The 12,741-nt window shown below is 37.1% G+C and overlaps 1 protein-coding gene across 1 annotated transcript in view; it reads left to right on the top strand.

Moving 5' to 3' along the window:
• The window catches only part of LOC113972789 (dihydropyrimidine dehydrogenase [NADP(+)]), a 260,733-nt gene that overhangs the window by 85,233 nt on the left and 162,759 nt on the right, over positions 1-12,741 (top strand). The window contains exons 10-11 of the mRNA XM_027694199.1: positions 5,328-5,512; positions 12,348-12,563. Coding sequence (XP_027550000.1) covers positions 5,328-5,512; positions 12,348-12,563 — 401 coding nt within the window. The remainder of the gene's footprint in view (positions 1-5,327; positions 5,513-12,347; positions 12,564-12,741) is intronic.

Genomic DNA, 12,741 nt, shown 5'->3' with positions numbered 1-12,741 from the left:
AGACTGATGTTCTGAGCAAAAATAGCTCATAGGTTAGAAAGTTTTTTCTAGTCTATTATCCTCAACAAGGTGTTTCTTATTCTTGCATGGTAACTATTAAATTTGCAACTGAGATACCATACATTCACAGTAGGTATTTAGTCTTTTTTCATTTGTTGAGATAAAATGCTGATTGTGGTTTTAAGCAACAGTTCTAGTGGGTATTCAGCCTCTTATTGGGAATCATATAAATGCATCATTAGTTTAAAAAAATGGACTCCTAAATCCATTTTATGCTTGTGAATTTGCTAATAGACAAAACAGGAGAGTTGCCTTCTAGACTGTTTTAAGAAAATTACCACTTTACTGAATAAAAAAAATCCCAACAAATTGTTCAAATCAAACTGCTGCAGATGGAGTAAGAAAAATGTTTTGCTTCTTCTTAAAAAAACCTACCAGATTTTGCAAGCACAAGATGCTTTTCTTTTCACTGCATTGCTTACCAAAACCTTCGAGCCATTGTAACTGACCCACATAAACAAAGAGCTGTGAGAGAAATTTTGTACTTTTCCTCGTGTTCCTGCTTTTTTGCTTAGTTTGTTATTTTGGAGACTTGTAACATATTAGTGAATTACTGAAATACCTTCTGTCCCTGTTCCAAATTGCAAGTACGCAACATACACAAATATAATTCTGTGTGCTCCATAGCACTGCATGCAGCCTCAACATCCTACTTACCACCAATCCAGTTGGTTTTAAAGTCTGAACTTTGAATAACCCTCTTCTTGTATATTTTGTTCTGGTAAGCAAAGGAAACAATATTTTTGGACTGCAAAATTTTGCATTAGAACAAATGTCCTTGTTCTGATTTATTTTCATGAATTTCTGAGGAGAACCATGGAGAAATTATGGAAAATAGTACACTTGTTCAAAATGCACTGCAAATGCAGTGCAGAAAAGGGACTGAGACAGAATAGGGAACTGGCAATGTAAGCTTAGTTCAACACAGTTTAGCAGGCAGAAGTAAAGAGGAAGTATTCCATGTACCAGAACACTGAATCTTAGCATGATAATGTCTGTTTTATTTTCCTGGAGAGGCAAAAAAGAGAAATGCAAAAATATCCAAGCAAACTCCAAATACCACCTTTCTAAAAAAAACCCAGAAATTGTAAGTTATTTGTGAGCCAAAATATGTTTTATGAAAAATTTGGTAGTAGCTGACTATTGCATCGTGACTGAAGAACAAAATTTTATTTTGCAATTCTGGGAATCAGTCACAACTTTCAGATATTTTGCTTTTACTTTTAGTACAACTGTCATCTTGCTTGGAAACTGCAGCAGCAAATCCCAGAAGGCTCCCCTGGAATAGTTCAACATACAGCAAGGATAACTTTTCCCAAGTTGTTTACAATTTTATTATTTAACCCACTTATACCTAATATTTATTTCTACAGCTTGAGAAGCATTTGCTAGAGAAAAAGGGAAAATGTTTGCAGAGCTCTGACCTCATAAGTGAAAAAGATTTTAGTTTTCCTTTGAAAATGGCACAGAAGCCAGAGGTTCCAGAACCTGGAAGGCGTGTTGAGTTTCTTCATACAGCCTGCTCACAACTAGCTAACTTCAACCTCAAAGTGCTGAAGCCTTGACTATCTAATGAAAGAGTAGGGGGGAGGAAGAGAGGCTGTGATACCTCAGCTGGGAATGCCCATGGGGGTGACCTGGCATCTCCCTGGTAGCACAGCATCTGCCTTCCACCAACAGAATAGGCTTTTAGTCACTAGACTTGTAAAAAATTGTTATATAAAACTGCAACTTATATGGATTCAAAAGATTCCTATTGAAATAGATAGGAGTCTTCCTGCTGAGTCATTTGGAACAGGATTTTTCTCCACAAGTAGGTTTACTGAATGAGTTTGAGTGCAGCAGTTCCACACTCTGAAATGATTACCAATTTCCAATATCCAAAAGTGGCTTCATGATGACTTCTAAAGCCCTGCTAACTTAGAGCACACATCCTGCTCTTTCGGCTGATAGACATCAGTACCCATTTGCTTGCTGGTGACAGGCAGAAAACAGTCAGTACCAGCTTGCAGCAGGATCCTCTCCAGCATAAGTGGACCCAGCTTTATTCAGTCAAACCACTTCTTAATCCTGATTCAGTACAGTAGTGGGATAGAGAATGTGGGAAGCATGATTGTGACTTTCTTTATTTGCTGGGCATTTAGGCTGGGCAGTGTCAGCAGTTAGTCTGTTGGTGCATGTGACAGCTGTAGTTATACATTTTAGATTAAGGAAGTTACAGTATATTTGTATTTTTCTGAAGTAATGCTACTATTCACTTTAAAGGAATTCTGTAAGATGGATATCAAAAATAACATTAATGAGCTACTAAAGCTAAAATTACAGGAACTTATGAAATTGGTTAAACATAAAAACCATTAAACTGTTTATTGAAGCTTCACAGATATACTGCAGCTAATGAGCATTTCTGCTATTTAAATAAGCCCAAATTGAACACACATTACATGGATGCATAATTAGTCATGGCAGTCAAACACACAGACTCACTTTTAAAGCTTTATTTGAGGAATCTTTTCCATTTGATTTGTTTTGTTAATTAAAATATTTTTTCTGTATTCACTTATATTTTAATATTGTTTTTGCAAATGCTATAATTTGCTGCCGCGTTTCCATTTGTGTTTGTTTGCTCTGTGAATATAACAAATTTGGAATATATATTCAGCACTATCCTTTTGTTTGGTGTTATTTGTGTTAGCATCACTTGATAGCACTAGAGTAATTAAATTGTATGTTGTCTTTCATCCAGAAGGATCTTTTCAAATGATATATAATGCCTCACCAGGCCATAGAGGAGAGGAATGCACAAACAGGAGACTGTAGTTTGAATTTTCAAGACAAAAGCTATGTTAGTTTCAAATTTTGAAGGCTGTGAGGGTGTAGGGTTTTAAAAGATGCTCTTTACCCCATCCCAAATCATGCACCAACAAAAACATTGGTTGTCTAGTTTGTTATTGTTCAGTGTCAATTACCAGTGCAGAGAAACTCAAGCTCAGGTTTGGCTCTTGGCTCTTAGACTCTCTCTCTCACCCCTCACAGGGGCAAGGAAGGGACTTCCCTCTGTGAAGAACACAGTTTTCCCCTTCTTTCTGCAGGTGGTGTAGGAGGTGGTCCCTTCAGCCTCACAGTTGCGCTAGGTACCAGATCCAAATTGTGAGGATATTAGGAAATCTCATACAAAATGCTTTTAAACCATGCCCTTCTTTTTACATAACCTAAATCTTGGAGATTATAAAAATGACAGAAAGAAATAGCTGCTGCATATCATGTCAGCCTTGCCACCAGGGAAATATTCTTTCCCAGTCTTAAAAATACTGATCAGGCAGACAAATCCTCAGGCCCTGGAGAAATGTTTCAGGTGAAGATGTGTTGGGCATTCTCTGCACTCAAAAAGCTTTTGGTATAATTATGTCCAGACGGCCATTTTAGCAAAAAGCAATTCAAAAAAGATTTGAGAAATGTAATAGATCCAGGATAACAGAAGTAATACCCTATTTTTCCACAAGATGAAATAGGTAGTCAGAACTTCCAGTTTTACATCATTTCTTCTGAAAAACTACCTCTTCAACAGCATGTTGTCCTCTAACACCTTTACTGTGGTTCAGTCCTGTCTCAGAGAAGAAGTCATCTATTAAATCCCCACTACCAAATCCTGCAGTACCAAGTTTTCCTCTGTGTTTTTTTCCAAACATGTCTTTACAAGCCTGTAGAATTTAGCTTGTGAGAACTGTCTAGACCACATGCTGAGATGGTACCACTGCATGCAATATGTTATCCCATATATGACAAATATAAGATGATCAAAAGCTGTCTTAAAGCATTGACAGTCTGAGACACAAAGAGAAAGTTAATGTTTTGATTTATAAATATTACTGAAGCATTTTAATAAAACTACTATCAGCCATTATCCACTCTTTCAATTTAAAAGAAAAAAAATACAAGCCCCTAAACAAACCAAACACCTTTTTTTCCAGACTGAAAAATACCTCGATCTCAAGGTAGTGTTTCATTTGAATTTTCAGTAATTTAAACATTTTTGCAGGAAACAATTTCTTAAGTTTTTGGTGGGAGAGATCGTGTGAGCAATAGGTCTTGCAGATAGATTAAATACCTGTGCTAGGACACCTGCTACAGTCTTTCAGCTTGAAACTGTCTTCTGTGACTCTGGCTTCTGAATAAGTTGCAAAAAATTACTTTGAATTGAAGTCCTCCAGGTATATGTTTGTAAATGTCAAGGGTGAGGAGCAGAACATAGGAGGGACAAATAGGTGACAATGTTTGTGCCTTGCTTCCTGTTTAATTATTTTGCCCCAGATTATGCACAGCCCCCACTTTGGAATAGACTTCTAATGTTTGATTTGAAGGTTCAGGGAGATACAGAGCCTTGGAAGAAAATCTCAGCACTACGATGTGCAAGAAAGATGTGTTTGTAGCTTGCTGTATACTGAGGTGTGCGCTGGGACAATACTGTGACTACCCTTTGTACTGGAGAAATATTTGTGTCTTAAACTGGCAGGTTTCTCTTTTACATATATGACATTGCAACTGCATCAGTTTAATTGACCTTAGCAATATGCATCTGCCAGTGGTATGTCCCTGAGGGACATTGCAATTTTAAGCTGCATTTTATTGCAGAATCTTCAGTGCTTGTAGACAAACCTATATAACTTCCCCTATTTTGATATATGCCATCAACATTTGCTAAAAATACTTATTGAAAACATGATTCTCTTAATTAAGCTACTTTGAAGGGCTTTGTGATTATAATAATTTTAAAATGTTAATATAGAGCAAGTAGTATATTTTTTCTGAGCATTTATGTGTATTTATTGACATTTATATGCCATGCAGTATAAATTTTTTTTTATTTTCACATCTACATTATTTTAAAGGACGATAATATTTCATGTGCAGAATGCCTGATATGCTGTTCACTAACAGCATGAAAAATATTAAGATCTCTTAATGCATGCTCTAAAAAAAAATCAGAAATTGCAGTGAAAAAGATACAAAATATATTGTCTTCATGTAAACATTTAATTTTGATTGTATTTTATGATTTTATTCTTAATATGCAAAACAAGTTTTGAAGTGAGCCTTTCTTCCAGGATTTTCTGAGTTTAAATGTTTTCAGGATGGTTTTGACTTTATTGAAATATGTGTTTTTTCAGAATTACATTTTCTAATTGTTATCAGTGTATATTTGACAGATTTTAGCAACAGTTTTTTCTTTCTTCCATTAACATATTTGTCGTTCACTTTAATTACAGTCAGAGAGGCCATGGCACCTATCAAGTTTAACAGATGGGGTCTTCCTGAAGTAGATCCAGAAACCATGCAAACAAGTGAACCCTGGGTTTTTGCAGGAGGTGACATTGGTGGTCTTGCTAACACTACAGTGGAATCAGTAAATGATGGAAAACAAGCTTCCTGGTACATACACAGATACATACAGGTGATTTTTTTCAGAAGTATTTTTCTCTTTCCCGTTTCTATCTGCTTTTAGATACTTTTAAAAATAATTTCATTGTGGGTTTGATTAAATATACAAGTTTGGAGAAACTAATGCCTAGATGATCTGGTGATTAGAACATTACAGATTCATTCAGCTTGGATCACATGCTTGAGTTTGGGTAGATGAACCCAGCTTTCTCACATTATCTTAACACTAAAATCCAAGAAACATTTTCTTGGCCCCAGGTCTGAATTCCACTCAAGGGTAGCAAGCCTCCCTACACAATAGACACTGCAAGTAGAAATCCTAATTGGGTAACTGGGGAAAAGTAGTGAGCCCATAAGTATTAAGAAGCAAGATCTTCCAATAGTGCATAAAGAAAAAACTAAATACTGCCAATGTTATTTCCTGGGAAAGACCTTTTTAGTTTACTAACAGTTTACAAAACAGATTATCTACACTGGAACCAAAGTTTACTCTGATGAAACTGATAAAATGGATACAAATGCTTGATAAAAACTAAACACTGAATGCACTGAGGAAATAACGCAAAGGAGAATTTACCTGAGAAATATGAGTTTAAGAGGTGCAGACTTGAAAAACCTGGTAACCACACGTTTCCTTTTGGTTCTCCTTGCATGTTGCTGACTGAGCACCTCTGCCCTAATTTTTCTAGTAAAAGTCTAGAGGAGCTGCAGAGAATCTTCTGAGATAGAAACACAGCCTGTATGTGGAGAACCAGTTGACAAAATGTGTGTTCATAGTGCAGGGAACTTTTTAGAAACATGGTACGTGATTCATTCTCCCACATAAAGAGATTTGAACAACTGAAGTTGGGACTGTAACAGCTCAATGTCTTTCTCCCCCATCCATCTGCTCAAAGCCTCTCTGATTGCATGTTTGTGCAATTTCATGCTGTTGGGGTCTGATTTCACTTCCTAAAAATACTTCAACTGAAAGCTTGTTGTTAGTATCTGTGCATATTTTTTCTCACTTGTTCTAAAGCACTGTTTGTGTCCTGCCTTCTTAGACCCTATGAAAATGCTGAGTGTGAAACATCTTTAGTCCCTGATCTGCTTACTTAATTTCCCAGTGCACAGTGAATTTGGGTAACCATGATAGGGGGAGAGAGTGTGTCTCCTCCTTTTTGTCTCCTTACTCAACCTCTAGAAATACAGGCATCACTTAAAATCCTCTGTTATAACTTTGCTTCCTCCTCAAAGTTTGGGTTTCTTCCTCCCCTCTGGAATGTATTTAATACTTCGGAAAAAATCTGAATAGTCATGGCTTGAGAATTAGAATTTTAAATCAAGTAGACTTGTGATGTTAGAGCATTTCCGTTACCCTTTGCAGGTTTCAAGGCAGCTTATTCAACCTTACAGTCTCACCAGGAAGCTAATGGGAAAGCCTTACAGCAATCTTCACAGGAAAGTTTCCAAATGTCAAGTGTCACCTTTCCAGCTGTTAGATGAATGGGTTGCCCAAGGGCATTTATTTGGATGTGCAGCCCTTGTAAAATCTGGTTGCCGTGGTGCAGAATGCTGTAATTTGGCAATTTATTTCACCAGTGTTTGGACCTGGTAGAAATTTTAGTGACTGGAGGGGAGTTTGTTTTTTAAAGAAATTGTTTAGAGAAGGATAAAAGAAGGATTGTATTACCCTGATGTTTGTTGGGGTAGGTACATGCCATCTGTGTGTGCCTTTATGTGCTCATGTGTGCACACATTCAGTTCTCAGCTCTGTATTCTGGAAACTTCTGAAAGGAAATCAAAAAATAGCCTTACACACTACCTTATTTTCTCTCTATTGTGAGATTCTAAGATAGGCAACTGTCCTGTGATCTTAGTGTCTGAATAGAGTACACATTAGATTTTAAATGAATGCATTGATACCATCTATATCTCAGTTACAGGAATAGGTAGCCATTTCCAAAATCACCAACTATCTCAGCACCAGGATCTATAAATAATGCAGTCTTCATCAAAATAAAACTATTCCATAGGATTTCTCAGCCAATCCAAGACCATGACAAAGACTGAAACTCAAAACCACGATCCTGACTACTTGCAGAAAGCACTGTTTGAACAGCACGCTGCTTGTATCCCAACCTACTCCAGGCAAAAGGCTAAGTGAACAGATGGGCCTGATATGTGCCCTGAAACTCCAGTCATTGCAAGCTCTGGCACGTGGTCAAGTGAAGCGTGAGATCCAGACTCAAGGACTCTCCAGCAGAAATGCCTTATGTTCAAAACTGGGAGTTATTTACAGAAGCTTCTTGGCTGCTCTTATGCTGGAAACTTTCCATCATTAGTTGCCTAAATATCTCCTGCCTCTTAACATATTCCTCCCACTATATGAGCCATAGGTTCATCTCAGAAATTGTTGACTGCAGCTGTGTCAGGTTAGTTTCTACAAACATGACCGGTCAAAGCCTAACCAAGGATAGTTGTAGTAGAACCTGTTATAAAATGTATACAGTCTTCCTAGAACCATTCTTTGCAAGTCATTAGAGATCGAAACAGAATCAGCCCAGTTCATTTAACTGTCTACTACTCACAACATTTTTGCATGGTTCAACCTTCTTTTGTTATTCCATGAATTATTCTTAGTGATTTATTTGGTTTGGGAATTGTAATGGCCTTCACTTTTGTCCGACAGTGACTTTATGATCTTGTGCAGAAGCAATATAGGCTGCTGTTCTCTTCTATGCCTCGGTTACCATCCATTTCTTTTTGATCAGTGAATGAGATTTAATAGTATAACAGTTGCATTCAGGGTAGTTCACGATTATTGCAGGACTAATTTCTAATTTTCTGTGCCTGTCTTGAGAGTGAAGACAGCTTCTAGTATTTTCTTCCTGGATGACTGTGCCAGTCTTAATGCTTCACTCCTGCTGTATTCATACACTTACCTGTGGAGTGTTTTCCCATATATGGCAGTAAAACTGCCATCTTCTCACTAAAACCCCACTTTAAAAGTGACTTTTCTGTTCTAGTTCACAAAAAGTGAACTATTCCTTGAGCATGCATGAATGTACATTATTTCATAATCAATACCAGAGTTAGGTGGTTCCCAGGAAGCTTATATTTGAAGCTGTTAGTTATGTTGTCTGTTTCTTTTCAGGACAACCACAGGACAAAAATGAACATCCCTTTGTTTAGCTAGAACAACATACAAAACACTAGCATGCAGACAAGAAACAAAGTACCATTTGCAAAAAAAAATTGGATTAAAGGCAAGTGCAGGAAACCTAGTATTTTAGTTGCTTGCCTCTGAGTAAGCAATATGTCTGTTACAGAAACAGAAAGGCAGGAATGAGCTTAGAAAATCTTTGTCAAACAGGACAGAGCCCAGAGCAACCTGGTCTAGTTGACCCTGCTTTAAGCAAGGGTGTTGGACTAGATTGTCCTCAGGCATCCCTTCCTACCACAACCATTCAGAGATTGTACGAAGTAACATAGACACATTACCACAAAGTTAAATAATTGGAGAGAGGCTAGAAGAAGAAAGGGAGAAAAGACATGTTTTAAGATCAGACTTAAAAACAGAGAAAGCAGGAGTAAGATGAAAGTATTCAGGAAAACTCTTCCAGGCAGTAGGATTTGAGGAGAAGACTCTCTGTGAAAAATAACAGTAATACAACTACTTGCTTTCACAGTCTGTCTTTGTTAAAGTCTGGGAAATGGAGTTAGACCATAGCATTCTGGTTAAAAATTTTCTCCATCTAAAGGAAATTAATGTCAAAAATTGTATCAGGTCTACAGCTGAGTTCCTGTCTCTCAGCTCTGCACTGCAGACCATGTGCATTTGCCTCTAGGCGAATCCTGGGTAGGGTAGGGTAGGGCTACTGTTTGCAACATGCTGTGGATTTTTCACCACCCTGTTCCAGTATCCAAGAAATTGCCATGATTGGAACAAGTACCTGCAATGTTGTTAGCTCAGCTGGTTGGCATCAAATTAGAGGAAGAATAGGCCACACTTTTTGTCCTCTACTTCTAAAAATCAAGGGAAGAGTTATTATAAATAAACCCTTGCCTGCAGGCTTTCTTTTCCTATTTGTTTGTGCAATGTCAGAGAAATCCTTCATTATAGAGATGATTTTACTTTCAGGAAGCTATATAACATTTTAGCTAGCTGAAAGTTTTGCTTTGTAGAAAACAATGCATCAAGGCTTAGTAAATTTATTTCTTTTATAAGCATTGTGCTGAAAGGAAAAAGCAGCAAAAAATAAATAGAGCAAAAATGAAGTGATAGGAAGGAGGGAAATAAATCTGAAAAGATGTATTGCCACTGGCTACTGAACCTTCAGCTGTATCCTGCCCCTGTGCATTTTTAAATACTTGGTTTATTCCATTGAAACATCTTGTAATCCTCCCCCTGCCACCTCCACCTGGGTCACTTCATCATTAACAAACATTAGGCACATTTTGTGGGACCTGGGTGGAATTGTTTGTGGTTTTGCTCTTTTGAAGGAAAGTAAAGCAGGAAAAATGGGCCTCTACATATAGTTTGGGAAGTGGCTTATGACTAGTTTGAATGATGGAATGCAGGAGGCAAGGCCTATTTTCGCATAGGTGTTGGTGAGAACAACTTTTAGAGATATAATTGTCCTGCTTAGGAAAAGAAACAGTACAAGGGAACTGAAGCTGCATATTCAGCACTGTCTCTCTATCTGTCTGTAGCAATCAATATTTACAGTTGTACAAGCTATGAATAGTTTATAAGCAATCCACAGGCTGAAATGTATTCACAGAGAACATTTGAACAATTATGGATAGCAAATGAATTCACACTGGAAAATTAGGTTTATTGCTCACATGTGTGCATAGAGTGGAGCTGACCAAACACTTTTCCTTCAGTCTTTCTTTATTGTCATTCTTACAGAATCAGAATCAAAGAATTTTTTTAAGAGTTTGGTGTATCAATGTTTATTTCAGCAGATTTCCCCATACATTAAACTATGTAGGAGACAAAAAATGCTCTAATTTCAGCTGTGTGATCCAGGAAGTTGTTTTGTCACTGCAAACAACATTTTGCAGTTGGAATATTAGTTTAGAAAATAAAAAAAAAAAAGTTAAAAATATAAAATCAAACCCAAAGTAATAAAAAAATACTTTTTGATTCCTTGTTTTTTCTGCTTTTATTTGTCATTTAACAAAAGCTTTCGAGACGTAGAATGCCAGGCTATTTGGTTTTCTAAGAACTTAGATTCTCCTGGTGTAAAAAAGTAACCCTGTGGAGTGTGACATGGAGGAATCAGTGAGCACATAGGAGGAAAGCAATGGGGGATGTTTGGCTTTTTATGAAGTGTAACTGCATTGGCTGCTAGCTGAAAGAGATCATGACACCGAACTGAGTTTTGTCCCAAATGTTAGGGATCTTTAAAAATTAATATTTCTCAAAATGTCCACCATTAGGGACCCATTCAGGTTTGCATCATTCAGGCTGGGACAATTCCACTACTTTCAGAGCTTTTAAGCCATCAGAAAATTTGGCCCCCGAATGTACCCTCTCTGTCTGAGGAATCAGAATACTGAGAGGTGAATGCAGGCAATCCCAAAACCAGACAGGCACGTGAAGTCTCAGGATTTTGAGCAGTCTAGGAAGCAAAAGGCACAAAACCAAACAAAAAACTCCTCATTTTGTCAGTGCTTATTAATTTTCACAGGTAAAAATGGGTTAAGTAAGTTTCTTAAAAAAAAAAAAAACAAAAACAAAATCCCCAAAGGTAGCAATTTGTAAGTGGCTGAGGTTTTACTCTGTTACAGAAGAGTCTTCCCCGCACCTCGAGTAGTCCTGCTGAAGAAATCTTCCTTTTAAGGATAGAAGAAACTGCTGTGATCTTAGCTGTGACTTATTAGGAACACAGATGGTGTAGGGCTTCTCTGTGTTGGAAATTCCTGCTTTATTTCTTTGTGATTTTATTGAGTCAACCATCTGAGTGAGCAAAGATTTAAATTCTACCCACCACATTGTGATTAGGATGCTGTTCAGTATCCATACATGGAGAAAGATTTTCTCTCTGCAGTTTTTATGCTATTAAATGCAACATATACATTGAAAGCTTTTCACTGACTCTACAGGGAAAAGACTATCTTTAAAATTAAAACAAAAGTGACTGCGGTGGCACAGCCTTAATGTGTATGATGTTCTTTGATCCCAAATCAGAGTCTTAACTTTTGTCAATCTTGAAGTATTCATATTAATGCAATTAAGTATAAACCCAGTGATAGTTTTGCATACATTGATAGGTATACTGATGTGTAGGCTATAGAAAATCTTTAAAATTGGGGGAAAAAGGTGCAGAGATTCAAAATACATTGAGTTAGGGCTGAGTGATCCTCCACATGATGCCTTCCCTCATTTTTCACAATTCCCTACACTTCAGATTGGCACCTGGGAAGAAAACTAGAAAGAATCTGTTGGCATACCTTGAGTTTTTTTTCAGTCTCACTGCTTCTGGCTGCTGTAGGGAACAGAACTGGCTGTTCAGAAGGGTTGAACAAACCTTTGGACTGAACCAGGCTATCAGTACAGGATATAAAATAACTGTTTCTTTAGATGTAAAATAACTGTTCCATCATTATCATTATTATTACTGTTATTCAGTTATTTCCAGCATAGCATAGTATTTCAGCATGAATACTATTTGGGCAGAAGATGTTGCATATGCAAGTGTTTGCATGTTTTACTGATTTGCAGGTCTGAACACATAATAAAATACCTAAACTTTGGGTTATTATATATTAATTATTCTCTTATCAGTGTTAATAATAAATTATATAAAAATTAATTGGCAAAAAATTCTGTGATTTTTGTTTGGGTTTTTTTACAGTCCTTATATGGTGTTGCAGTTTCTACGGTTCCAGAACTACCACTCTTCTATACTCCTATAGATTTAGTAGATATCAGTGTAGAAATGGCTGGACTGAAGTTTCCAAATCCTTTTGGCCTCGCCAGTGCAACTCCTGCTACAAGTTCTTCAATGATTCGAAGAGCATTTGAAGCTGGGTGGGGCTTTGCTGTCACTAAAACATTCTCCTTGGATAAGGTAAGAAAATATTTTGAGGTATATTTTATGTGTAACCATTTCTTTATTTGTTTGAAAAATCTGAGTCTTTTGGGAATGACACTATTGAATCCAGCTAGCATAAAGATAGCAGGGACGGGTATGATACATTACGTAGTTTGACTGGTCTGAGAGGTTTCACCAGTACAGTGACACAATT

Source organism: Neopelma chrysocephalum, unplaced genomic scaffold (genome assembly GCF_003984885.1).
Source record: "Neopelma chrysocephalum unplaced genomic scaffold, ASM398488v2 Primary Assembly neopelma1_97, whole genome shotgun sequence".
Taxonomy (NCBI): Eukaryota; Metazoa; Chordata; class Aves; order Passeriformes; family Pipridae; genus Neopelma; species Neopelma chrysocephalum.
This window is presented reverse-complemented; position numbering and strand designations above follow the sequence as displayed.